The sequence below is a fragment of the Vicugna pacos genome, chromosome 4 (genome assembly GCF_048564905.1).
Source record: "Vicugna pacos chromosome 4, VicPac4, whole genome shotgun sequence".
In the NCBI taxonomy this organism is placed as follows: domain Eukaryota; kingdom Metazoa; phylum Chordata; class Mammalia; order Artiodactyla; family Camelidae; genus Vicugna; species Vicugna pacos.
The window spans coordinates 9,094,700-9,120,740 of record NC_132990.1 but is presented as its reverse complement, the minus strand read 5'-3'; the positions used below and the strand labels follow the sequence as shown (position 1 = coordinate 9,120,740).

General features: G+C 35.7%; 1 protein-coding gene across 1 annotated transcript in view; it reads right to left on the bottom strand.

Annotated features, from left to right (window-relative positions):
* UBAP2 (ubiquitin associated protein 2) overlaps positions 1-26,041 on the bottom strand; it is a 95,646-nt gene that overhangs the window by 67,145 nt on the left and 2,460 nt on the right. The window contains exon 2 of the mRNA XM_015249975.3: positions 2,466-2,605. Coding sequence (XP_015105461.2) covers positions 2,466-2,564 — 99 coding nt within the window. The 5' untranslated portion in view covers positions 2,565-2,605. The remainder of the gene's footprint in view (positions 1-2,465; positions 2,606-26,041) is intronic.

Sequence of the window (26,041 nt, the reverse complement as noted above, 5' to 3'; positions counted from 1 at the left end):
TTGCCGTTGCTTGCTTGTTCTGAATTACAATTCTCTGCTATTCTCACATAGACTCATTTTTGCTGGTAAAATAGCCTTTATTTTTCAGTTCAACATTATCCTACTTAATGTTGCATTTGAAAAACCTGGAGTTTTTTCTCTCTCTACACAATACTAGATAACCAAGTGATAAAATTGGTTCCTGGTTTATAAAACAAACCTACGTCCTATGTGTACATCATGATATGATGCACTAAGAACGGATCATCACTTCTGTGGTATTTCTACCAAAAATGCATAACCCAATTCTAATCATGAGGAAATATCAGACAGGCCAAAACTGGGAGACATTCTACAAAATAAGTGGCCTATATTCTTCAAATATGTCAATGTCATGAAACAGAGGAAGCTCCACATTAAAGGAGACTAAAGAGAACTGACACCTAAATCCAATGATTGAATACAAAGGACTTAACTAGCTAAAAAGGACCTTACTGGGACAATCAGAAAAATATGCATTAGGACAATCTGTGGATTACATTAGATGAGTTGATTTCCTGATTTTTGATAATTGTACTGTGATTATGTAAAAGAAGGCCCCTGTTTTCTAAAATACACACACTGAAGAATTTAGGGTAAAGAAGCACCGTATCTGCAGCTTCTTCTCAAAAGGTTCAAGGGGAAAGCTGTGTGTAGTGTCTCCTCTGTTGAATGAAAGAAAAGGATCGACAATAAAGATGGTAAAAATGTTAACATCTGAAGAGATCTGGATGAAGGATATTCAGGAATTGTGTCTATACTCTTGAAACTTTTCTCGAATTTTCAAAACAAGGTTTTGTTTTGTTTTAACTGAGGTTCATGAGTCTTAAGTACTTCATCTAATTGGTAAAGTGCCAAACTCAGGGCCCAAGCCTAGTCTTATTCAGATTCAAATGAGCTCATGGTCTCCTCTCTCACATCCTGCTACCTCGACAGGGTACCTCTGTACACCTCTACCATTAATATCTGCAATTTGGCAATAAGCATCATGTGGAAGAAGGCACACCTACACCCCACCCCCAATTTCAGGTTGCTTCCTTAGGAAATACCTTCCAGAACAGAGTTAATGGATAAATGAACCATTTTACCAACAGCGTTTTGAGAAATTCTCACAATACTTTTTTTTAAAGGAAAATTAGAAATCTAAGGTTCTAGAAATCTTTCCCAAAGCTCAGTGGGCAGCTTTTTCTTCTAATTATACAAAATGAGCCGTCCATCCCCAAAGGGCCAAAGGAAGAACTACCAGACATGACTCTCAGCAGGGAAGGAGCCCTCCGCTCCTCCCTCCATCCTGGAGACTCTGACTCTCCAGAAATCACCCAAAGGACTTTATTTGGGTACGAGACGGAGACAGTTTATATTTCCAACAGTTCACTTTTAATCTTTAATCTTTACTGAATTGATAAACAACAAAATGCTTTAATTTATATTTCTTTTATTATTAGCAGGGCTGCACACATGATTACTCCTGACTTGTATTTCTTCTCTGATAAGAGGCTATTTATGAAACATTTTCTTAAACATTCATCTATAAAGGGAGCACCTAGTCCAAAAGTCCAAATTTTTCCCACAATAGACAATCTTTCTTGGTCAGTTGTGAATAAATACCTATCAGGGTAAACACTATTTAGGAGCAAGCACTGAGCAGCAGAGATGTCTGTTGATAGCAGCAAAATGCAAGGCTAACCTTATACTGAAAAATGTGATGCAACAACTGAGTTGAGTCCACTTCCTGTGTCCCTTAACATCAACAAGGAACTCGGGTATGAATGATTATTTTAAAAACCTGTAATTAGTTATCAAAGTCAAATCATCAATCTGGAATCATAATGAACTTCATAAGCTTTATTCACTTACTTCCACACTGTCTCCGTAAAAAGGTTTGCCAACCTGGTCAACATGTATAGCATGCTCAACTCAGCACAGGTACTGTGCTGAGTTGGCATTTTACTTGGATTGTCTCACTTCATTTAAAATAATACAAAAAAACTGCAAAGGAGGGACTATTTAACATTAAATATTTTATACAACTGGATTTTGTTCTTTAAAAGCCATTCTAAGTTTAAAACACTTTTCCCAAGTAATGATGCATGGAAGAAAAGGCAGCTTTTTTAAGTCTGCCATAATTCAGGTATTTCTCTACTTCAGAGTATTACTTCTCCATGTACTTGGGATTTTCACATTAACATTACAGGGACATATCTAGATAAATAATAAAGAAACAGAGATGGTCTAGATGCTAACAGATAGGAGAAAAAAGTCAGTTAAGGAAGAACATCCAACTGTACCTGAATCATTATCTCCTCTTCCCTATCGCATACTACCTACTTTCCAAAAACAAGTTTCAAAATCCTAAAATTTCCTACAAAGGAGAACATTGAAGCATATGTGTCCCCTTAATTTCTGTAATTCTGAGCAAAGCAAAGCAGAGTTCCATAAAAACTTACCTGTACCACTTGTTTCTGTAGCTGTGTTGCCTGTGTCGCTGAAATCTGTGTTTTTTCCCGAGCACTTCTGGAACGGTCACTGCTCACTGAAGTCATCATATACAGTATATACAAAATAATGTATGCACAAAATAGAAAATCTGCAAGAGAGCAAGCATGGTAAGCAAAACTCTGAAATCGCAGAAAACAGCAAGGATAAAATTCAAGGATAAGGAGGAAACGTGGTAAAACGTAAAGGTGTCCTAGAGTGTAAATTCTCAAGAAAACAATCCATTAGAATTTTAAATTTTCCTGGAAGCTTTGAAGCCAGTTTTACTTATGCAATCTAAACGTCTATGTTTATGATTATAGCAACTCTAAACAATAAAGTATCAACTATCACCAATTTTAACCAGCCATTACTTTACCCCTATATCATCAGCCCTCCAAATCCACAGGTTCTGCCTCCACAGGTTCAACTAACCGCAGATCAAAAATATTAGGAAATATTTTTTTCAGAAAGTTCCAAAAAGCAAAACTTCAAATTTGCCATGCTATAAAAATTATTTACAAGGCATTTACATTGTATTAGGTATTATAAGTAATCTAGAGATGATTTAAAAGTACACAGGAGGATGTGTGTAAAGTTATATGCAAATATTATGGCATTTTTGTAAGGGACATGAGCATCCATGGATTTTGGAATCCAAGGCAGGTACCGGAACCAATCTGGTGTAGATACCAAGGAACAATTGTATGTAGTTACTACTACATGTAGTATTTTTTTTCCTACATGTAGTTTTATCTACCTCTTCCCATTTGCAGCTGGTATTTGAACCCAAAGTCAACATTACATCCAGCCAAGATTTTACGAGCAATAACCTAATTCAAAATGTGATGTCCAGCAGCAAGCTATAACTTAAGGCAAAAACCATTTATAAACACTAAATATTCCAAAGAGACAAAAACAACTGTGCATGTAATTTTCCTTTATTTATTCAACAAATACTTATTCTAGCTTGGGATGGTCACAGGCTACTTTTCTTAAAAATAATCTGAATATTCATAGCAACTTTATTAACAATCCACCCAAACTGGAATATCCCCAATGTCCTTCAAAGAATGAGTAATCTATAGCCTAGCCACACAAATGAGTATTACTCAGCAATAATGAACAAGGATGTATCTCAAATACATTATGCTAAGTGAAAGAAGCCAGACTCAAAAAAGGCTGTACACCGTATAATTCCATTTTATAACATTTTATAACATTCTGGAAAACACAAAACTAGAGACAGAAAACATCAATGGTTGCCAAGAACAAGGGGGACAACAAAGGGGCGTAACACAGCAGACAGGAGGGTCCTCCAAATGACAGCAAAAAAAAAAAAAATTAAGATGGTATCTTGACAGCTGACAGCGGCCTATTGAGCAACCAAATCTAATCAGTGCAGGACAACAGAGGGCTACCAAAGAGATGCCTCCAAGAAAATGTTTCTGACCATTCTAAGAAGTTAATTTGCACATGAAATAAAGTATAGAGTTTAATCAGTGGTGGGTACATGGAAACCTAGGCAACTGTGGGGAAAAAAAATAAGACCTCCACAAAAGGCAATATGACTCAACTGTAATGTTTATATGGTTACAACAACTTTTTATTTAAATTTACTATGTGCTGAGCACCAAGCTAAATGTTTCACATAAATCACTCCCTGTAATCCTCAACACTCAACAGAACTTGGCATAATCCCCATTTTAAGAATCAGAAATAAAACTTGGAAAGGTTCTACACAGACCAGTGAGATGCAATACAATGAGTCCCAACCACTTATTTCCTAGGGTACAGAGCCTACAAACCAAACTAGGTACTAAATTACAAAATAACTGTTGTCTTCATCAACTTAAACTAGCAGAACAGTGGCAGAAGGCCAAGATGGAGACAAACTCTTAATTATGAAAGCAAGCCACACAACATCCAGCTGTAGACAACGCAGTCTCGAGAGCACAAGACCCATGGCTGGAGACACCACACTTTACAGCCCACCTTCAGCACGCCTTATCATCTCCCTAACCTTCCCCGACAGTCAGACACACCCAGAAAAACAGCAACGCTGAAAACGAACATTTAAAATAACGTGGAAGCAAGGGGGGGAGGGTATAGCTCAAGTGGAAGAAAGAATGCTTAGCATGTACGAGGTCCCGGGTTCAATCCCCAGTACTTCCTCTAAAAAAATAAAGAAATAAATCTAATTACCTCCCTTCCAAAATAGTAATAACAACAACATGGAAGCAAAACCTTTTATATTTTCAAGATTTTTAAATCACTGCTTGAATCGAATGTCCGCTGGAACTCTGCAACTAGGGGGTCACTGGTGACCATTGCCAATACAGCTTTAAAAGAGTGACGCAGAAAAAGTCAAGGTGAATGAGGGAGAGAGCAAACTAGTATATGCAAAGGGTAGTAGCTAGGAGGAGATACAGAGCATCAAAATAGAATTTCTTAAGGATGAGGTACACTGAGCAAGTCTAAGACATGGTAAGCCCCGTGAGGACAGTGACTGTATCTGTCCTGTCACTTTTGTTCTTCCAGGGCCTAACATGGGGTGTATGCTTAATTAGTTACTATATATTTATTGAATAAAAGAGGCCTACCTGTATAAGCTGAAGAGGAGATAATTTAGAGGCATTAAACTGAGACAGTAATAAAGGAAAATGATTCACTTGGACAAAAAAGGGGATCCCTCTCCTGAGTCCAGAAGAATACAGAAAGGGGCAGGTATGGCAGCTGCTAGATGTTTAGATTAGGAAAGACAGTCAAAAGAATTGGTTCTGTCTAACTTTACTTTTTCAGTAAGAGACAGAACACCTGAAGAGAATACTAGATAAGGGGGTGGGGGCGGTGGAGGAATGTAAGGAAATGGCAAAGGTTTGTAACAGCTATGAAGATAAATATGAGAGGAAGCTGATTTTAAAAAAGAATTAAAAAGAACTGAGGAGCGACACTGAGGATCCCAACTGAAAGCAAAAATCCTGAATTATCTAGGGGCACATGTTACCAAGAAATCAACTAGAATGTCAAAAAGTCAGGATCACAACTTAAATGAATAATCAAGATAGATTTGGGTTAAGAGGAATAGATCCCTTGCTGAAACATACAACTGAAAAGAACTTAAATTTTAAACTAGGAAAAGCCCACTTTACTCAAGGCCAGGATGATGTCATCAGGTGAAGAGCGGCTCATATCTACCTCTAACACTGGGGCCTTCCTCATAAGCTTAAGGCTTCAATGCATATGTGAAAACATCCCTTCCTAAAGAATGCTCTCTCTCCAGTTTATTACAGTCCTGGCTGCCAGATTCACCACCTTACAACGGGTAAAAATAACACTTTAAAGTAATGTTTGTCATGAAAGAAGTTGGGAGAGTATAGCTCAGTGGCAGAGGGCGTGCTTGGGAAGCACAAGGTCCTAGATTCAAATCCCAGTGTCTCCATTAAGTAGGGTGGAAATGCTTTGTCATTGAAGATGTGTTTTATTCTAATATACTGACTCAATCTTTTGGCCCATTAAATACTTAAGATAATCTGATGAAAACTATGGGCACCTCCCCTCAGAAATATGCATATCCACACAAAATTCTGCCTGAAATCTCATGAGGTTTGCATCTCCTTTCCCTTCCCCCCGAAACCCATGCGTGGACAACCCATGCCACCCCTTCAATGCCCATGGAAGCCTAGGCTAAAAACCCTGCACTAAGATTTTAGTAGAGACCTAAAATGTACTTAAGGTTATCCTTGATCAGGCAAAATTAAAAATACAACTCCTCATTTCATCATGAAACTTTGTGAAGAGACTAGAGAACCACAATCCTGGAAATCAACAATATTTCTGCTGTAAAGAATGTGTACTAATCTTACCCTTTTCTTAAAAAGTGGCTCCTGAAATCAATCCTGGATAAATCTGAGACACTGAGAAGAAAAAGACAAAATTAAAAAATGCTCAAGACTTGTACTGGGCTAATGCTGTGGTCAAGAAATATTTACGGAAGGAGGTTAAGAATTACAAAATGAACTAAGGTCAAGCGGCATTACAAACATCTTTATTTGTAGAATAGAGGCATTCCTAGCAAAGCTAATTACAGTCTTCAGTTTTTAGAACTGCAAATTCAACTAAGTATTTTCAGACACTCCAGGAACCAGTTTAACTCCAAATTATCAGATTCTCTGTGCAACGTGGATATTATAATAACTGTTTTATAGGTGAGTACACAAACCTATCACACAGACCCAGGCAAAGTAATAAGGGAGCCGTGATGTACAAGTCCATTTTGATGCCAAAATTTGGACTCTTTCCACTATTTCACACTTTCTAGCTCCTTAATAAGTTCTCTTTAGAAATCTGTGGACTCGAAGCCTTCAAAAATTAATACCCCCATCACTGTACAATATGAATGTACTTAATATCACTGAACTGTACACCTCAAAAATGGTTACGAGGGTAAATTTTATGTTACACATATTTTACCACAATTTTTAAAAATGAATTCACTCAATGAACTTTGCTCATAATTATCAAATAATTAAAGAAAAAATAATTCTAATTGTTCAAATATTACTCTAGAATATGAAAGAGGCAAAACATGAGAAAGAAAATATGAGGATGAAACAGCCTTGAGACTAGAACCTGATATGGACAGTAGGAGAAATAATAATTACAAGCCAATCTGACACACACAGCTGTAAAAATTCTAAATTGAATTCAGCATTGTATGAAAAAAAAAAATACACCATAGCCATGTCTAGTATGTCCCAAGAATAAAGCTGGTTTAACAAGTGAAAAATCATTTAATAAAATCACCAACTTTACAGAATAAAATCTAAATGTATGATCATACAAGCATCTCAATAAAGAAAATGCATTAATAAAATTCAACATTCACTCAAAATAAAAATTCTTGGAAAACAAGACTGTCTTTGACTTAATAAAAGGTTATCTACATAAACCTGAAGCAAAAACCATCCTGAATAATCAAATATTAAAAGCATTCCTTTAAGATAACAAAAATAAACAACAAAAACCAGGAGCTACAGTCATGACTGCTTCTATTTAGACGGTGATTTGGAGATCCCAGACAGAACAGTGTGGCAAGTAAAAGACACACACACACTCACAAAGATTAGAAAATAATATTTTTAAAGATACTTCCCTAATAATTATACACAGAAAACCATAATCTTCAGATAATAATAAGTTTAGCAAAACTTCTAGATACAAAACAAAAATATACGTACAAAAATTAATTATATCTATATACCAGCTAACAAAAAATTTTCTAAAGAAATTTTCTATAGCTGGTTTTGCACTACAATGGCAGGTTTTTTTGGTGGGTTTTTTTTTTTTTAAACAATGGCAGTATTGAATAGTTACATACAATACAGGCAAAGCAGAAAATATTTACTATCTGGCCCTTGAAAAAATTATTACAATCCCTGTTTTAAAACAGTCACTCAATTAAAATGATCATTCTTCCTCAACTAGATTCCCATCAGATTCAATCTGACTCCCGTCAAAATTCTAACAAGGTTTTATCTCAAACCTGACAGGCTGATTCTAAAATTACATGGGGGAGCAATAATCAACAGCCAAGACACTTCTTAAAAAACAAGGCACAGGAGTGACTGCCCACGTATCAAGGATTACAAAACTACAGTAATTACAACAGTACAACACTGGTACAGGGAAAGACAACCCATCCAGTGGATCAGAATAGGAAGCCCAGAAATACAATTTCCAATAAGATGGCAATGTATGTGTGAGGAAAGGTCAATTTTCAAAGAGGCTGAAAAACAACCTAGCGTGCACAGAAGTCTTCAGCTATTAACTTGCCTGCAAAGAGATCTCATGTCATTGTTAATTGTCACTATTTATGGAAATAAAAATTTTTTTACTACACCACAGGTAAAAAGTTATTTTTTCTTATTCCAGTATAAAGCAATTTTTACCTCATGACAGTAATGGTTTTCTCAAGAATCAAGAGGTGCTAAAATTTCAAAGATTATAACTATAAAATTAAAAATTTCTGTTCATAAAAAGCCACGTGGCCCTGTGAAAATACAAGCCACAAACTAGGAAATTTTCTAATCAACATCTATCTGACAAGAATTAGTATCTGGATTATATTAAGAAATACTATGAATTAAGAAGCAACAGAAAATTATCCAATAGATAAAGCAGCAAGGGTTGATCAGAACTTCATACTAGGAAACCAAAACAGCCCTTATGTTTCTATCAAAGTCCATTTAAAATATTCCAAAATGGTCTACAGACTTCTAGAATTATATTTCCTAATACTGTTTATATATTAACATTCTTCTGAACTCTACAGTACTTGTCTGCAATTCATATTTTAGTCTATCAACTCTCTATGACTTCTACATTTAACTTGCCTTCCTAATCTTAAATTCTAAGACCAGAAACTCATTTTTGTTCCCTTCACTACTCAGTAGCTGCCAATATGAGACATTTGATAAGTATGTTGAAATGATATGCGTTATAAGCTGGTAACTTTTAGAAATTAAGAATGATCTAAGAAAGACCAAATCATAACAGAGCCAATAATTCTAAAAAAGAACAAAAAATGAATTTAATTCTGTTTTCTAAAACTATCAGTTACAGAGCCCTCAAAGCAAACACTCACATGATGTGGAACAATGTTCCCCATTTATAAATCTTATACATCTCAGGTTAATGAAATGACATCAAACAAGCATTTCTAGATGTCGTTTGGGCTTGTGTGTCATATTTAAGAGAGGTGACTAACCATAATTCAGTACCACGTCAGGCATCACAAGGAAAATTATGTCCCTGAAACCTATTTTAGTTAGAAAAGGTTTCATAAGCTTTCTTCTGAATTAGGTGTCCCAATATTATTTATTCATTTTCTCAATATGTCCTCTGTCAACTGGAATGCTTAAGCACACAGGCAAATTATTGCACTGTCTTTTATATACACTACACTAGCAAATAACCAATTAACCAGAATGTCCCACATGCCTAATATGCTGGTTTAAAATTTTTTACTCTATTTGAATCTGTGTCTCACAGTCAATATGAGTACAGTTTGCATCCTTTTTGAGTTTAAAATTTTTGTTGGTTTGGGTTTTTAAACTATCAAGCATCATATAAATGTAAAGCATATTAGAGTTTTTAAAGTAGACGGGTCACCTGATTATTTCTAAAATCACTTTTTGCACTAATACTCTATAATTCTATGCTAAGTAACTGAAGTTAAGCATCCAATTAAAATCTGCCTGGCTGATTTCCATTTTTAGTTTACCTACAGATTTCCAAACCATTTTTTGAATTGAATTATGTGACCTTTTTCTCACTCAGCTTTAACTGTTTATTCCTCAGTGCCGCTATTTATGAAAATAAAGTCGGTACATTAAATATTACAAAACGAGTTTCTTCTTACAGCAGTGCCATCTGGTGATGAAAATATGCATGTACAGAAATAAACTTAAGCTAAATTAAATGGATGCTGAGACTGAGTTTTCTGATATACAAAAGACTTTTTTGTCTTCATAGCCTTGCTATTATAACCAAGTATTTTGATGTAATGTACCCAAATCCTCACTTGTCAATCAGAAAAAAACAAACTCCTTATGTTTCAAACTATTAAAATTTTACTAATGTACTGATTCAATATAAACATTAAGTCTTTTTAAATCTCCACTCCAATCATTAATTCTCAATCCACATTCAATAATGAATAGGTGATTAGACTTATAAATGTTCTCCATTCAATGGCTAAACCAGACTAACTGCTCTATAAAACATGAAAAATACATTGCTTACTTTATATTTAAATACTGTTGTTTGGAAATAGCCATTTTTCTCTTTTAATTAAGGTTTACTGCTGTGGGTTATATACTCATATAACTTCATATAACAAATTGTTACTACGAAAGGGCTTTGGCACAAATATTGTAAATATGATCCTTGCAAGAAAAAAAATTTTTTATATGATGGCCCCAGCTCATGCTTCTAAGAATGCTTGCTTAAACAAACTCAGACTAGCTTGTTTTCTGTCACTATGGCTCTCCACACTAACAGTGAAATGTTTATTAAAAAAATGCCTTAATGCTTAAGATGTCCAGCAAAAAATTTTTAAAGATAAAACTGCAAGTTTACAGAACAAGCAGAGGGGGAAAAAAGGCTACTAAAAATCCTCTGGGAAAAAATAGTTCAGAAAATAAAGTTAACAGAATGCACGATTCAACAGACAAATTTTCTTGTATTTTACATAAAGCTTCTGGAGACAGTGAATTCATAAATCACGGTAAAAGACATGGGAGAGGGTACAATTCAATGGTAGAGTGCCGCGTGCTTAGCATGCACAAAGTTCTGGGTTCAATTCCCAGTACCTCCGTTAAAAAATAAATAAATCTAATTACCCCACCACTACCAAAACAACAACAAGGTAAAAGGCATAAGTTACCAACATTATTGTCAACATCCTTTAAAACTGTTACCACAACAAATTGTGAAAATGAGTACGTCATGGAAACTAGACTATAAAAAATCAACACCTTTAACATACAGTCACTTGGGGAAATTCTGTGTTCCCTTTTCTGGAAAAAGAACTATGTATAGTAAATAAGAGTGCTTCACCCAGTTGCCAGACCATAGGAATTCAGTTTACACTTGTGTTCCATCCCCTCTATCACTCTCCACCCCTAAGAACTACTACCCTGGAACAGGTTCCAAGAGAATTCTTAGAATAGAAACAGACAAGAGCAAGAGATTCTAAAAATAATCCAGTAGAAACTCAAACATACACATCTCAGGTTCTTGAGTGGCAGGAAGCACCAGGTTATTTCAATCAATGCAACCAAATTTTAAAACCTCTATCAACCTTATCTCATTCAAATTAAAGATGTGATAGATTTTTAACACAGGTAAGAACTGCTACTACATTTTTAACTTCTTTAAAAATAAAAATCAGCAAAATACCATATAAAGCTTCCTAGATTATTTAAAGTGCAAGAGAATGGTCCAAAATTACCTGTAATATAAGGAAAGTAAACCAGCAGAATAAACCAACTTGATTAAACTACAAAGACTTTCTCTGTAGAAGGAACATTTTTAGAAAATGTTTTATTGCCATCTTTTTCAAGGACCTTTTTGAAGATAAGATGCCTCAGTGAAACAGCTGTGTTTTCAAGTGTTCCAGAATTTTAGAATGAACTGAAAATGGACCTCCCAACAGCTACCTGCACTTCTATTCAAGTTTACATATGTAAAAAGCATAAAGTCATCATAAGAGGATCCTAATTTTAAGGCAAAAAAAAAAAGTGTTGAGTAAAAAATTATCTAAAAACTATGTAAACAGCATACCCTAAAAGAAAAACAAGAGCACATTTGATCATTCTGAGAAGTTACAGAACACTTGATAACATGCTGAGAACTGGGACAATTTTGGTGAAAGCACCAAAAGGCTTTATTTAAGACAGTATCACAAAGTGTCAGCATTGGAGGGCACCTCTGAAACCAGGAGGTTCACACAATGCAGAATCTCTCATCTACTGCAACAAAAAAAATTTTGTATTTCAGAAACAGCAAAATGAATGTCTTTTTTTTAAACAGAATTTAATTTACCCACACAACATGAATTACTTAATCATCTAAGGGCTCAACTACTAAAAACAGAATACACGATTTATGTTCAAGAAGCCAAGTCTCCATCAAGAATGCTCACAGAGATGCTGTTCACTCAGTCCTAAGGCCAGTGTTCCCGGGACTATCTTAGACTGGCAAGGATGGGTAGGGGGTCTTTCATCTGTACCAAAGACTCATTCCCAATGCCCTGAAACCAGTAAGTAATGACAATAATAACAGAGCAAATGTATACTGTTTATCATGTAACAGACACTGCTGAAGAGCTTTGTGTATACAGCATTAACTCATTACCTTCCAACAACACTCTGAAGTACATACTTTCATTTTACAGACAGGTAACTAAGACAGAGATTCACAGCTCATCAGTGATAAAACCAAGATTCAAACCCAGGCCTCCTGGCTCCAGTCTGTGCTCCTACCCACTATGCTATGCTGCAAAGCTAATCATTCAGTTACAGTTATATAAGAGGCTCCAACTCAGCTTCCTCTTCTTTAAGACAGCATAACCACTGTTGGCATCACTTGCATAGCTCACACCTCATGCGTAATATCTGGTTCTGGGTCAGAATCTCATCTAGCTTCCCAGTCTTTCAGATACCCATTGGTGCTCCCTTGGCTCTACTGTAACGTTTTGTTACCAGTTAGTTTCCAATATGTGCTCTTACTTTTTCTATAAGAAAATACCCACTATTCTCAACCTTTTTCTGCAGAGGAAATCCATTTATTCATTCCAGCAGAGAACAAGACTGGTTTTACATTAAGAACCTCAACTGATTGGGGAGGTCCAAAGCAGCCAGCAAGAGGAAGTCTACACCCCCAACTCAGGAGAGAGTAAGGCAGCTACGATGCTAAGGAACTCTAGTGTGAGACCCAATTCCATGCAGCTGAACTGCTGTGTCCTGCATGCCAGGAGATGACCAAGCTGATATTTCTATTCTCCACAGCTGCTGAGGGCAGGGTCAGGCCTCAAGCAGTTGGTGGACAAGGTTAACTCCCCTACACCCAGGCTTGGCTGACGTTATCTGCTATTCTGTACATATAATCTGTCTGCGGAAAAGATGAGTGCTAGTGAACCCCTGAACATTACAGGATATCAAAAATTATTTGGTATATATCGTATTTCCCTTTCAGGCTACCTAAAGTCAGGGGAGAAAAAAATATTTAATTGCCTATAGCTGCTTCCATACATCTGTCCCATTTCCACACTGCTCATTTCTTGGCTCTAAACCCTGTCTTTTACCCAAGACCCTAGTTCAGCAGCTACCTTATCATTCTTTGCCTCCTACCCCTTGAAAAGTCCCTCATTATTCATGACCAGTTTTAACCCTTCTTCTAAGAGCCTTGTCTCTCAAAAAAAAAAAAAGAGCGGGGGAGAGGAGTACCTCAACTATATAGCATTTCAAAGACCTATAAAGTTGAAAGAATACAGTACTTTTTATTTAGATCCAAACATCCAAACAAGCACTCCCCTCAAAATACCAAGACGTTATCTTCATTAGAGGGTTATTACACCACAGACAAAGACTAGTAAAGGCTCTGGTTTTTCAATTGAAAAAGTTTTTTAATTAAAAAAAAACTTAAAACTAACCAGATTAAAACAATTTCTATAAATCATCCATATACCAGAATATAATATTAATGGCTTTCCCACAAACCCAGCAATAATTCTTGCTAAACATAGACATTTACACACACTCTCATGTTTTTTCTTGCTCTATTTATATTAGATTCTGTTCACCTTCCTATGTATTATTCTCTGGTCTTGCTCCCTCAGAATTTATACCCACCCCATATACAGTGACCCATCTAAAGTGTCTGCTTTCCGCTTTCAACCTCCACTTCTGAAACCTTCTAAGTTCCTCACAGGCTCTGGCAACAAGGAGTTACTACTGTATATCCACTATCTTCTAATAACCTATAATGAGATATAATCTGCAAAAATACTGAATCACTGTGCTATACACCTGAAACTAACAATACTGTAAAGCAACTATACTTCAAAAAAAAAAAAAAAGGTAAGCCAGAAAGAGAAAAATACCATATGATATCACTCATGTGTGGAATCTAAAAAAAGAAAGAAGACACTAATGAACTCATCTACAAAACAGAAACAGACTTGCAGACGTAGTAAACAATCTTATGGTTACTGGGAGAAAGAGGGTAGGAAGGGATAAATTTGGGAGTTCAAGATTTGCAAATATTAACTATTTATAAAAATAAATTTTAAAAAAATTCTACTGTATAGCACAGGGAACTATATTCAATAACTTGTAATAACCTTTAATGAAAAAATATGAAAACAAATATATGTATATATATTATGACTGGGACATTATGCTGTACACCAGAAATTAATACATTGTAAATGACTATACTTCAATTTTTAAAAAAAGCAATTACTAGGTAACTATGTTATTATCTCCTGCCATGTTCTGATCCAGTGGTTGCACAGTGGGCCTAAGGAACAAACAGAATGGTAAAACAAGTTAAGGAGGAGCCCAGAAAAACCACTAATCCAAGAAAACAGTAGAAAGTCAACAGGTTTGTCAGCTTACTCAGCTAAATGTGTCTTTCTATCCATGGCCAAATGTGAACAGTGACGCAATTTCCTGAAGCATCAGGAATTTTTCATTATCAAACAAAGCTTAAGAATAAAAGCTTAAGAATCTGGAATAATGGCTCAGCATCCATCACCACCCTTGGTTGTGTAGTACAATCACCTGGGCAACTTCCAAAAAATGAAACCAAGTTCCATTAAAATCAGGATAAGTAGGACCCAGACATCAGTATTTCTTTCAAAAGTTCTCCAAGCAGTTCCCAAAAAGTTAAACAGAGTTACCATATGACCAGGTAATTCCACTCCTAGGAACACACCCAAAAGAACTGAAAACACATATTCACCCAGAAATGTGCACATGGGAAGTTCATAACAGCACTACTCATAACAGCCAAGAAGTAGAAACAACCTAAATTCCCATCAACTGACTCATGAATAAACAACTGTGGTATAACCATAGAATGAAGTACTATTTGCATTATTCAAGTACTAAAAATAATAAAGTCTGTATCAAAACTACAACATGGGTGAACCTTGAAAACACGATGCTAAGCAAAAGAAGCCAGTCATAAAAAGCCACATATGTAAACTATATTATTCCATTTATATGTAATGTCCAGAATAGGCAAATCCAGAGACAGACAGTACATTAGTGGCTGCCAGGGGATGGGAGCAGGAGAGAATGGGCAGTGATTGCTAATGGGTATAGGGGGTTTCTTTTTGAGGTTATGAAAATGTTCTACAAGAAGTGATGTTTGCACAACCTTGTGAATATACTAGAAACCAATTAAGCACATAATTTAAAAGGCTGTATTTTATGGTATATGAATTATATCTCAATTAAAAAAAGGACAGAAGGGTATAGCTCAATGGAGTGAGGAGGGTATAGCTCAAGAGGTAGAGTACATACTTAGCACATAGGAGGTCCTGGGGGTTCAACCCCCAGAACCTCCTCCAAAAATAAATAAATAAACCTAATTATTGCCCTCTGCCCCCAAAAATAAATAAATTGAAGGGAAAAAAAAAGTTCTCCAGATTTCTAATGTGTAGTCAGGACGTCAAACCACTACTCTGAAACAGAGGTTCTCAAAGTATGGTGCCTGGACCAGCAGCATCAGCATCACCTGTGAACTTGCCACAAATGCAAATTCTGAAGGTCACCCCAGACTTACTGAATCAGAAATGATGTTTAAACAAGACTTGATGCACAAAGAAGTTTGAAAATCACTGCCCTCAAAGAACCTTAGATGAAAATTTTGACCTTGTTGGTTCAAACTAAAAGATGAAAAAGCTGCAAAAAGCATAATTTCATCTTTATTATTTTACCCATAATAGTCATACAGTCATACAAGTTCCAAAAAATACTAAAAAGTGAAAGAAAATAAAACCACCACCTATCATTCCAGTATCCCAAAATCACTACTGTTAATCATCTAGTGAATAGCCTTCCAGTTTTCTATTTGTTTTGCATCACTGTGATCCATGAGAAATGACTGTATTATGCTTTTATCACAGAACATTAACATATCAACTACTATGTAAAAGAAAGGTAGCATTATAATTAGAGCACCTCAATTATACTGTTCAGCTGAGAAATGGGGTGTATTATGGGAATGTGAAAGACAATTCTTTAGGGGCCAAAATGGTTTTGGTTCCAAGCTTTTTGGATATAACTGCCTTCTATAGTGCAATACTTCTCTTCTTGGCACGTACAGTACAATGAACCAATGAACTGCACACTTTTCTGATTCTATATCAGTTATTTTAACCATGTGATGGGTAATGTGGGAAATAAGCCTGAACCTTCTAACTCCAGAACATACCTAGGAACTTGCTTTTCTAAATAAATTCATTGTTATCATCATCCTTCTTGTCCTTGGCCTCTTTCTGAAAAGTGGCAGCATTTATTATGTATCTGCAAAACTTCTGGGCAGCATAGTACGGCCACTTTTCAAAAATAATTTCTGAACCAAGGACAATACAATCTTTCAAGCTGTTTCCTTGTCATTTATTTTTTAAATCTGCATTGTAGATTTACTACATATCCCTGATTCACCGTCCTTTTTTTTTTTTTTAAGGAGGAGGGGACACTTTCCACCCAAGACTTACACAGAGTAAGCCCTCAAATGTTCCTTGATTTTCACCAGGTTGTTCTATGCCAGCTTGAGTGATTAAAAGACAACCTTACCCACCTGTAAGCATCCATTAATACTAGCATGCATTATATCAGGCATGCAAAAAAGAAAAAAAAAAAAAAAAAAGAAGGCCTATTTCCAGGGCCTTAACAAAAAGCAGCAATAAACTGCCAACTGAATGTTCCCATCTCAAATTCTCCTATTCCTAACCCTAGTCTGACCTGGCCCTTCCCCAACCATGTTCAGCTGTATTTATCTCCACCTATCCTCTGGAGACAATCAAGTAAAGTCTCAGAGTCATTAGAATAGGATAGATGTAATGCCAACAACAGTCTTTGTGATAAAGACTGAGACATATTTTTGTAAACTTTTTGCCTTCACACCCTCACTCCCATTCTGTCCCCACCCTCCAGTTCAACATCTATGAGAGCAATGTTAACTTCTCACTAGTTGCTCTGTCCTGCGGTCTTCATAGGGAAAGGAATAAGCCGGGAGACTGCCTTCTTTCTCCCTTTGGGTTATTTCATCTTCTTGAGACCATAAGAAAGGGGAAAGAAGGTGTCAATCTATAGGTTAATCTACCTCACCATCCTTAAAGATATAAGTTCAATAAACCAGATCTTTCTTTTAGTCAAGTCATATTGACCACAATCAGCCACAAAGATCAAGAATCGACTCACAGACAGAAAACAAAATTAAAGTTACCAGAAGGGGAAGGGGGTGGGAAGGAGTAAATTGAGAGTTTGAGATTTGCAGATACCAACTACTATATATAAAACAAGTAAATGACAACTTTATTCTGTAAAGCAAAGGAAACTATATTCAGTATCTTTTAATAACTTACAATGAAAAAGAAAATGAAAAGAAATATATGTATAAATATGTATGACTGAAATACTATGCTGTGCACCAGAAACTGACAGAACATTGTAAACTGACTACACTTGAATTAAAAAAAAAACCAAGAATCTTCAATTCTCGATACTCTAAGCCAAAACTTACCTTAAACTGTAACGTCAGTTTAACTCTTGCTTCTTTTTTTCAAGCACAGAAAAGCCATAACAATACTCAACACAGGAAAATCTACAAACTCCAAGGTGTGAAAAGAACTTCAAGAAATACACCTACTCAACAACACTCAAAACATTACCTAGTTCAACTCATAATCACTTGACAGTTTTAAGCCATTATTTCACATTAATTTATCGTTTTGATTTTTGGATAAAATGGCATCTTTGCTAACCACACTCATATCGTAAACTGGGTATTACTGCTAAAAGTGATTAAATCCCAACCATAATTTCACAACAGACAAAACTTCAAAAATCTTCAATTTTTATAATTTTTTCAATTGAAGATTAGTTGATTTACATTGTATTACGAATCTTCCATTCTTACTGAAGATACAATTTAAAATATTTCAAGGTATTCTCATTTTTTAAAATTTTATTTTATTTATTTCTAGAGGGGGCACTGGGGATTGAACCCAGGACCTTGTGTTGTGCACGCTAAGCATGCACTCTACCACTTGAGCTATACCCTCTCCCCTCAAGTTATTCTCAATTTTTACATCTCTGCACAAGCCATTTAAACATTTGGCACTCAACTGTTACAAATACACAAATATTTCACAACTGATTTATAAAGGTTCAGTATATCCATTATTAAGCTATTACAAGGCAGCTATATTATCATAAATCAAAACTATAAATACTGATTTTTTTAAAGTATTTTAGACCCACAGCTTTTCATTACAGTTTTTCAACTTTCCTCATAAATTCAGGATATAAAGTCTTGAGTTGTTTTGGGTTTTTATTTAAGGCATATTTGTTTTATTCTAATGGCACCATTATCGCTCCACTCATGCCAAAAGCAATTTTTAAAAAATATCAGTTACCTGAAGAATCTCTCTCTCAAAACATATTCATGCAATCCACTTAAATGTTAACACACCTGTCACTTGTGCACCAGGCTCAATTTTCACTCAAATAACAAACCTAAAATTCCTTAAGAAGGACTTCTACCACTACATTGAGAAAACATTCCATATATCCTTTTCCTTCTCACAAGTGTATAAAAACCTGTTCAACTATTCTCTACCTCCAGATTAATTTCAAAAACAAAGGCTTAGAAAAATTACCTTCCAACTACTCTTGGAAACTGCATGTTCTATCTTGTAAGCAATGTCTACTTAAGCTGCATTTCTCAAAAAGAATACACTCACTTGGCTCCATTTCCTCACTAAATATGTCCTTAACTTTCAGTCTGGTTGCCACCACCCTATCACTCTAACAACAGCAAAAATGCTATTCCTCATGTCACCAATGACCTCCTCCTAACTGTCAAATCTTTTTTGTTCTCATTCTTTCATCTGTCTCTGGCATACAACACATTTCATAACTTTTTCCCTTGGCTTCTCAGACACTACACCATCTTTGCTCTCTTTTGTTCTCAAATCCTCAGCAGCATCCCATCTTTCTCCTGCCCCTGAAATGTAAAACTGTTCAATTCTTGAGCACGTTCTCTCTTCCCAGAGAAATTTTATGCTCTATTGGCATCAATAATTACCTCCAACTTCAAAGCAAAAGCTAAAGACTTTATGTCTCTCCAGAGATTTGGCCCATATGTAACTGCCTATTAGGTAGTTACACCTATAATGGAATTCATCCAAAACCACCTCATTTGAAGATCTCCAAAATTTCCCAAGTAACCAATACCATTTTTCAAGTGTTCCGAAGCTGAAAACCTTAAAGTCATTTTTCTTAATGCCACCATTTCTTCCTCCTACTCCCGTTTAAGTAATAAAGGATTTAAGGCTTTCTATCCATGCCTTACTTTACATTCTCCCTGCCATCAACTTCCTATAAGGTACCTGAACTATGGGTCATATGTACTTAAAGCCCCTTAGTCTTCTAAGAAATGTTAGGTAACCCTTGTCCAGTACTTGATTATGAAACTGATGCCCAAGAGGCCTACTGAATCTTCTAGAATATTGCTAAAATCCACCAATTTCTGTTCACAACCCACCAACCACCACAAATATATACAAGGTCTTTATTCCTTTCTGACCCCTACACTTTGATCAAACTGGCCTTGCCCTTCTCCCAAACTGCACGCGCTTTTTTGGCCTTCACCTTCCAAAGGTATGTTTTCCCAACAGCATACTAAATGAACACATCCCCATTGTCTCATTTTCTGTCCTTCAATATAAACAGCAATTACTCTTTATTTGATGTCCTTAAAAACTCCTGTTGTTTCAGGGTCACTTAACAATATACTAAACGGCCCTATTTAACAGCAGGTTGAGTTTTCAAGTGTAATTTTACAGCCTTCCTCTCTCTCCCTTCTTATGGTGTGGAATCAACTGCCACTTCTCAGTGCCGTGTGCCTTCCTCATAAGATGCATCCAAATTGGTAGAGGGCTTAGAGGCCCACTCACCATGTTGATTAGAACAGCTAGTAAAATCCGAATGAAAAACTGAACCAAAGGCAGGTGTGTTTTCTTCCAAACCACAAAAAATTCAAGTCCAGCCAAAACTGTGACTAAACCTTAACACATTAAAAAGATAAAGGTGAAATGGGTCTAGTGGAATCAGGCACAGGAGTTCAAGGGCCCCACCTGCATATCCATCCCTCATTCCTCTTCTAGTGCAAAACCCCAGCCTTATGCACCACAAATGTGGACTCTGTTTGACTTATTAGCTAGCACTTGGCTGTATTACCAGACAGCAGCATTTCAGACAGGTAAAGTAGTACAGTATTGGGACTAGGAGCACAGGTTTGGAAGTCACACAGACCTGGATTCCACACATTACCAGATCAAGTAACACTGACCACTTGACTCTTTCTCAAGCCTGCGAGGAGCAGCAACAAGATAATGTACCTCAAATGCTTAGCCCAGATCTTAAGAGCTACCATAAATGGTGGTAACTATAGGATTAATGTATACAGACCACTTTTTTCCTTTTGGTTCTGTTTATTTCAAAATATTGACTTATGCAAACAATTCAAATAACTTTACTGAGGCATACCATAAAGTAAAAAACTCACACTTTTTAAGTATACTACCCAATGATTTTTAGTATTTACAAAGCTGAACTACTATTACCACAGGCCAACTGTCACTTCAACAAAATCCTTTGTGACACTGGTCATCTCTCTGTCCCACAGATGGCTAGACTGTCAAGAGTATATAAACTGGTTCATGGTATGCTAGCTACAATCCATTACAGCTGGGATCTTTTGGTAAAGTGAGATAAGCATTAGTACAATTAAACAGCTCAAACTGTCTTAAAAAAAAAAAAAGCTCTTCTGTGATAGTAAATGGCCTATTTTAGCTAACAAGGTTTTTATCCCTGTTACCATCACCTGGATTGTTCTGTAATATACAGGGGTTTTCATCATTATCTTATCACTTAAAATCACAAGGAATAAAAAGGTACTAGATAAGCTGAAGTACCAAAGATAAGGATTTTTTTTTTAGGAGGTCATCTGGTCTCCAACAATTCAAAGAAACATTTCACCAAGTAGTTGCTGTAGTTGTTGGGGTGGGGGGTGAGGGGGCGGATAATGTTTGTTTATTTATTTATTTAATGGAGGTACTAGGGATTGAACCCAGGACCCTGTGCATATTAAGCATCCACTCTACCACTAAGCCATAGCACCTCCCCAAGTAATTGTTATTATCCCAACTATATTATAATCATTATATTTCTCATCAAAATAAAGTGAGATCTTGGTTGGAGAGAAAAAAATTGAGACATTCAATAAGTTACTATGAAAAATTAACCCACAGAAAATGTTTAATATGACTAACAATAACTAGGGGGAGGGTATAGCTCAAGTGGCAGAGTGCGCACGCTTAGCACGCATGGGGTCCTGGGTTCAATCCCCAGTACCTCCTCTAAGAATAAGTAAATAAACCTAATAACCACCCCCATCAAAAGAATAACTTTCTCTTTTACTAGCTGCTATAATAAACTACCAAATCAAGGCCAAACAAAAGTTACAATAACATGGTAATTAAAATAACAGCCAATTCCAATAAAACTGAATTATGAACATAAAATTCTAAGTGTTTTAACAAAAGAAATTAACTTCAGGAATTTGGCCATAACTGATCCTGTAGGAAGAACCCAGGAAAAGTAAGGCTCGACTCCCACTTGCTCAAGGAAGCCTTGCCCAATACCTGAACTCAATTGACAGTGCTTTTTGCTGTCACTCCCAACTGCACTGTGTCTGTGTCTGTATTCCCACTAGAATGTAAGCACCCAGAGAACAGGGACAGTGCATCATTCCTCTGTATCCCTAGCACCTAACAGTTGCTAACAAATAAAAACAATACATCTTTGTTCAAGTGAACACCTGTATAACAACATATATCATTAATGACAACAAAAAATTGTCACTCAGACCTAATCTGGATTAACCTACATTTTGGGCATTTCAGAAAAATAAAACGTCATGAGAATACACTATCTGAAGTTTTAATATAATAGTTTGGCTTCATTCTTATACATCAAGAGAAACTTTTATCAGTGTTTCAAAGCTTTGGGTCTACAAAGGAGCAACATGATACAAAGAACATCTTTAGTCTTTCCAACAGTGGGAGAAAGTTACACTTCTACAACTGTAAAGTAAAATTGCAATTTACTTAACATTGGCAAGAATCACTGACTAAGCAGTATCAGTAGTTACCCTCGCTTAAAAGATGATCTCACTGCAATTGCATCTGAACTGAGAAGATACTCAAGAAATGGATGATCCACAACACTGTAAATGAACTATAGTTGACTTAAAAAAAAAGAGTAATTTAAAAAAGAAACGGATTATCACTTAGTAGTGTACTTCAGTGGCAATACCTAAATAGTGTAAATCAGAAACCTTGGTAGAACAGGGAGGTTATAAAAGACATTTTGTGAACAACTGAGAAAACCTGAGTGCGGTTTTATATCAGGTATTTACGATATTATACATTATATATTATTAAGTAAGTATTCACTTTCCTAGGTGTGATAATGTTATTGTGGTTCTATGTAAGAGTTTTTTATTGTAAAGAGACACTTGCTAAGGAAATATTTAGGCATAACTGACAAGATGTTTGCATTTTACTTTCAAATAATTTAGCCTCAAAAGATAATGTGTGTAGTACACACAGGAAAAAGTCAATGTGGCAAAATATTAAGTAGTAACTCTAGGTCAAAGGTATACATGAAGGTATACATAAAAGTATATACTCTTTAGAGCTTTTATACATTTTTTTAAATCTTACATTAGCAAGTTGGAGAAACCCAAACAGAAAAAAAAATCAAAACTGCAAAAGGGACAGAAAAACAAACATTAGGCAAGTATAAGACTGTGACGGGGGGGAGGGTATAGCTCAAGTGGTAGGGTGCATGCTTAGCATGCATGAGGTCCTAGGTTCAATCCCCAGTACCTCCTCTAAGAATAAAATCAATGAATAAACCTAAATACCTCCCCCCACCAGAACAACAACAACAACAACAACAAAAAAAAAACCAAAAAAAAAAAAAAAAAAAGACTGTGACGGCAGAAATATATCCAAAACATCCATAATTACCATAGACATTAACTGTCTCCACGCTCCAGTGAAAACAGAAGTTGGCAGGTTGTATTAACAAAGCAAAATTCAGCTGTGTGTTGTTCATAAAAGATGTATCTAAAACATCCCACTAGAATTGGCTACAACTAAAAATTAAAGCAATACCAACGTTAGCAAGGATGTGGAACTCTTACCCACTCATTTAGTCTTGAGAATTAAGTTCCAATGTCTAAGGTATCCATTGTATGTATGAACTAAATCCTTCCCTAGGTTTCTAGAATGATAGCTACGGAACATCCTCAAGAGAATTGAGAAAAAAGCCAATTTTCTGTGTTCTGTGGTTCAAATGAACAACCTAATAAGAACAACTGTACATCACGGAAAATAGGTACCTAGTAAAGTTACACATACCCTACACACAACCCAAAAATTCCACTCCCATCTGTATCTAGTCTTGGGAAATCAGTTTGTTTTTTGGGGGGAGGATGCAAATGTCCACAAAGAGTGTAATTCATAAGCATAAAAAAACTGGAAATGAGACAAACACCACAACAGAATAAGATGTGGCATATTCTTACAATGGAATACCATACTACTGAAAATAACTGATAGCTGTAAGAATCAATTTAAAAGATGTAAAAGAACTATCAGGAGACTCATACAATTCCATTTAGCTCAAGACTGAAAATGGGCAATACTGAACTATATATTGTCTATGGATGTATATCGAGCAAAAATTATTATAAAAAACAATAAGCCCAAAATGTAGGGTAGTGGTAACCCCTGGGAAAGAGAAAAAGCAACGTCTTGGGAGGATGAAGACACAAGGGGTCTTAGGTAGCATTAATGTTCCACTTCTAGGTTGCCATTTTATTCTTGTTTTTGAAAACTCTCCATGTGTTTTTCTACCTCATATACCTCTTTTGATATGTATTTTATATTTTCATAAAAATCAAGAATGCAAAGTATTAGCTCACTTCTTAAAAAGTATAAATTATGTAAAGAAAAAAGGATTTATACTAAAATGTTAAACCCTGGTAAGTCATTATTTTTTTCAAATTTTCTAAAATGTTATTTTCTTAAGCAAAATAGTACCAGCCAATCTGACCAAAAACATTAAAAATGGAAATTTGTAAATTAATTTGCAAAAAAAAAAAAAAGGAGGGGGGATTGGTTTGGTCTAGAAAACAATTTAAAATTAGGCTTGTCAATCAATCCTAAAGCCAGTCTTTTTTCCTAGACCTTATTTCAGTTAAATTTACTTAGTTAATCTAACAACGCCAAACATTATTATCAAATGGAAAAACCCCACCCTTCAAAGAGAACACATTCCAGCTGAGTAGACACACACTGTACAGGTAGCACCATACACCTCTCCCAAGCCCATGAGATTGCAGAAGTATTTCAGGTTTTCATCTGCTTGCTTGGAAGCAGCATGTTATAGGGACAGAGTCAGAAGGAATACAGCCTCTTCTGTTGAGACTGAGTGTTTTTGTATGGGGGGTGAAGGAACAGAAGGCAAAAAAAATAAGAGAGATGAGTGAAAACAAGACAAAAGAGAGGTAAGAGGAAAACACAAAAAAGGAGGGAGAAAGTAGTGAGAATTAAAGAAGGCAGAGAGGGAGAAAGTCATCATTAGCAAGAACCAACTCAGCTTCCAAAAGTCTTCACTGGATAACATCTAGGACTGATCTGATGAGATTTGAGACATGTAATATCTGAGTACATAGTAAAGGACTAAAGTTTTATAGGGTTGTGTATGTACAGCATAACTTTAAATGAGTAAATTCCTACGTGACATCTTAAAAACAAGTTAACAGTTACACAACACTAATAGCAAACAAAGTTACAGCAATTGGTCTAAATCCAAATGAAATTTTCTCTATAAATCTCTGAAAATACTCATAATAAAATGTTTAGGTTTCAGACCCAATTGAATGTATGTTCTATCATTTTTAGAGCTCCAAATGAACAAAAACAAGCAACATATGCCTAACAACCTTTAAAAGTAGAGCACTGCCTTGTCTTAAGCAAAATACCTACTCTTTAGTCCAAGTCCCATTTCATAAATTAATCCCAAATAGTGAACTGGGTTCCAGCTGCGCTCTCAACTTCAGTATGAAAATGAGTTATCTGAAAACTGAAATTCACTGTAATACACTGTAATACTTTCATCCAGAGATTTACAAACTTGTTCTTCAAAACCTAGGCCAAGAAATAACAAAACTAAAATAATTTACTTTCTTTAAAAAGTACAGGACATGGAGCATCTTTAAGAGAAACACTGTCAAGAAAACTCAAAAAAAAAAAAGAAAAAATTTCAGAACAAACAGTTTGCATTACAATTGTCAAAACAAACCTGATTAATTTGGTTCTGGAATTTAATAAAGAAAAAAAGGATTCCACTCCTAAATACTTACTTGATAGCTGAGTGGAAAATATTTCAAAAACCTACTACAGTTGACAAGGTGTTATTCCCTCTAAGTCTTCCCTCTCTTTGCCTTACTTCAAGTTACAACTCCACTCTCCTTTTAGGGGAAAAAAAGAGAAAACAGGTGCTTCTAAGATCTATCAGAGATCCACCATCTCACCAGTCAACACCCAGGTGCCATAAAATTCAGTTTAAAAGACACTACATAATATTCAAATTAACAACTAAGAGCT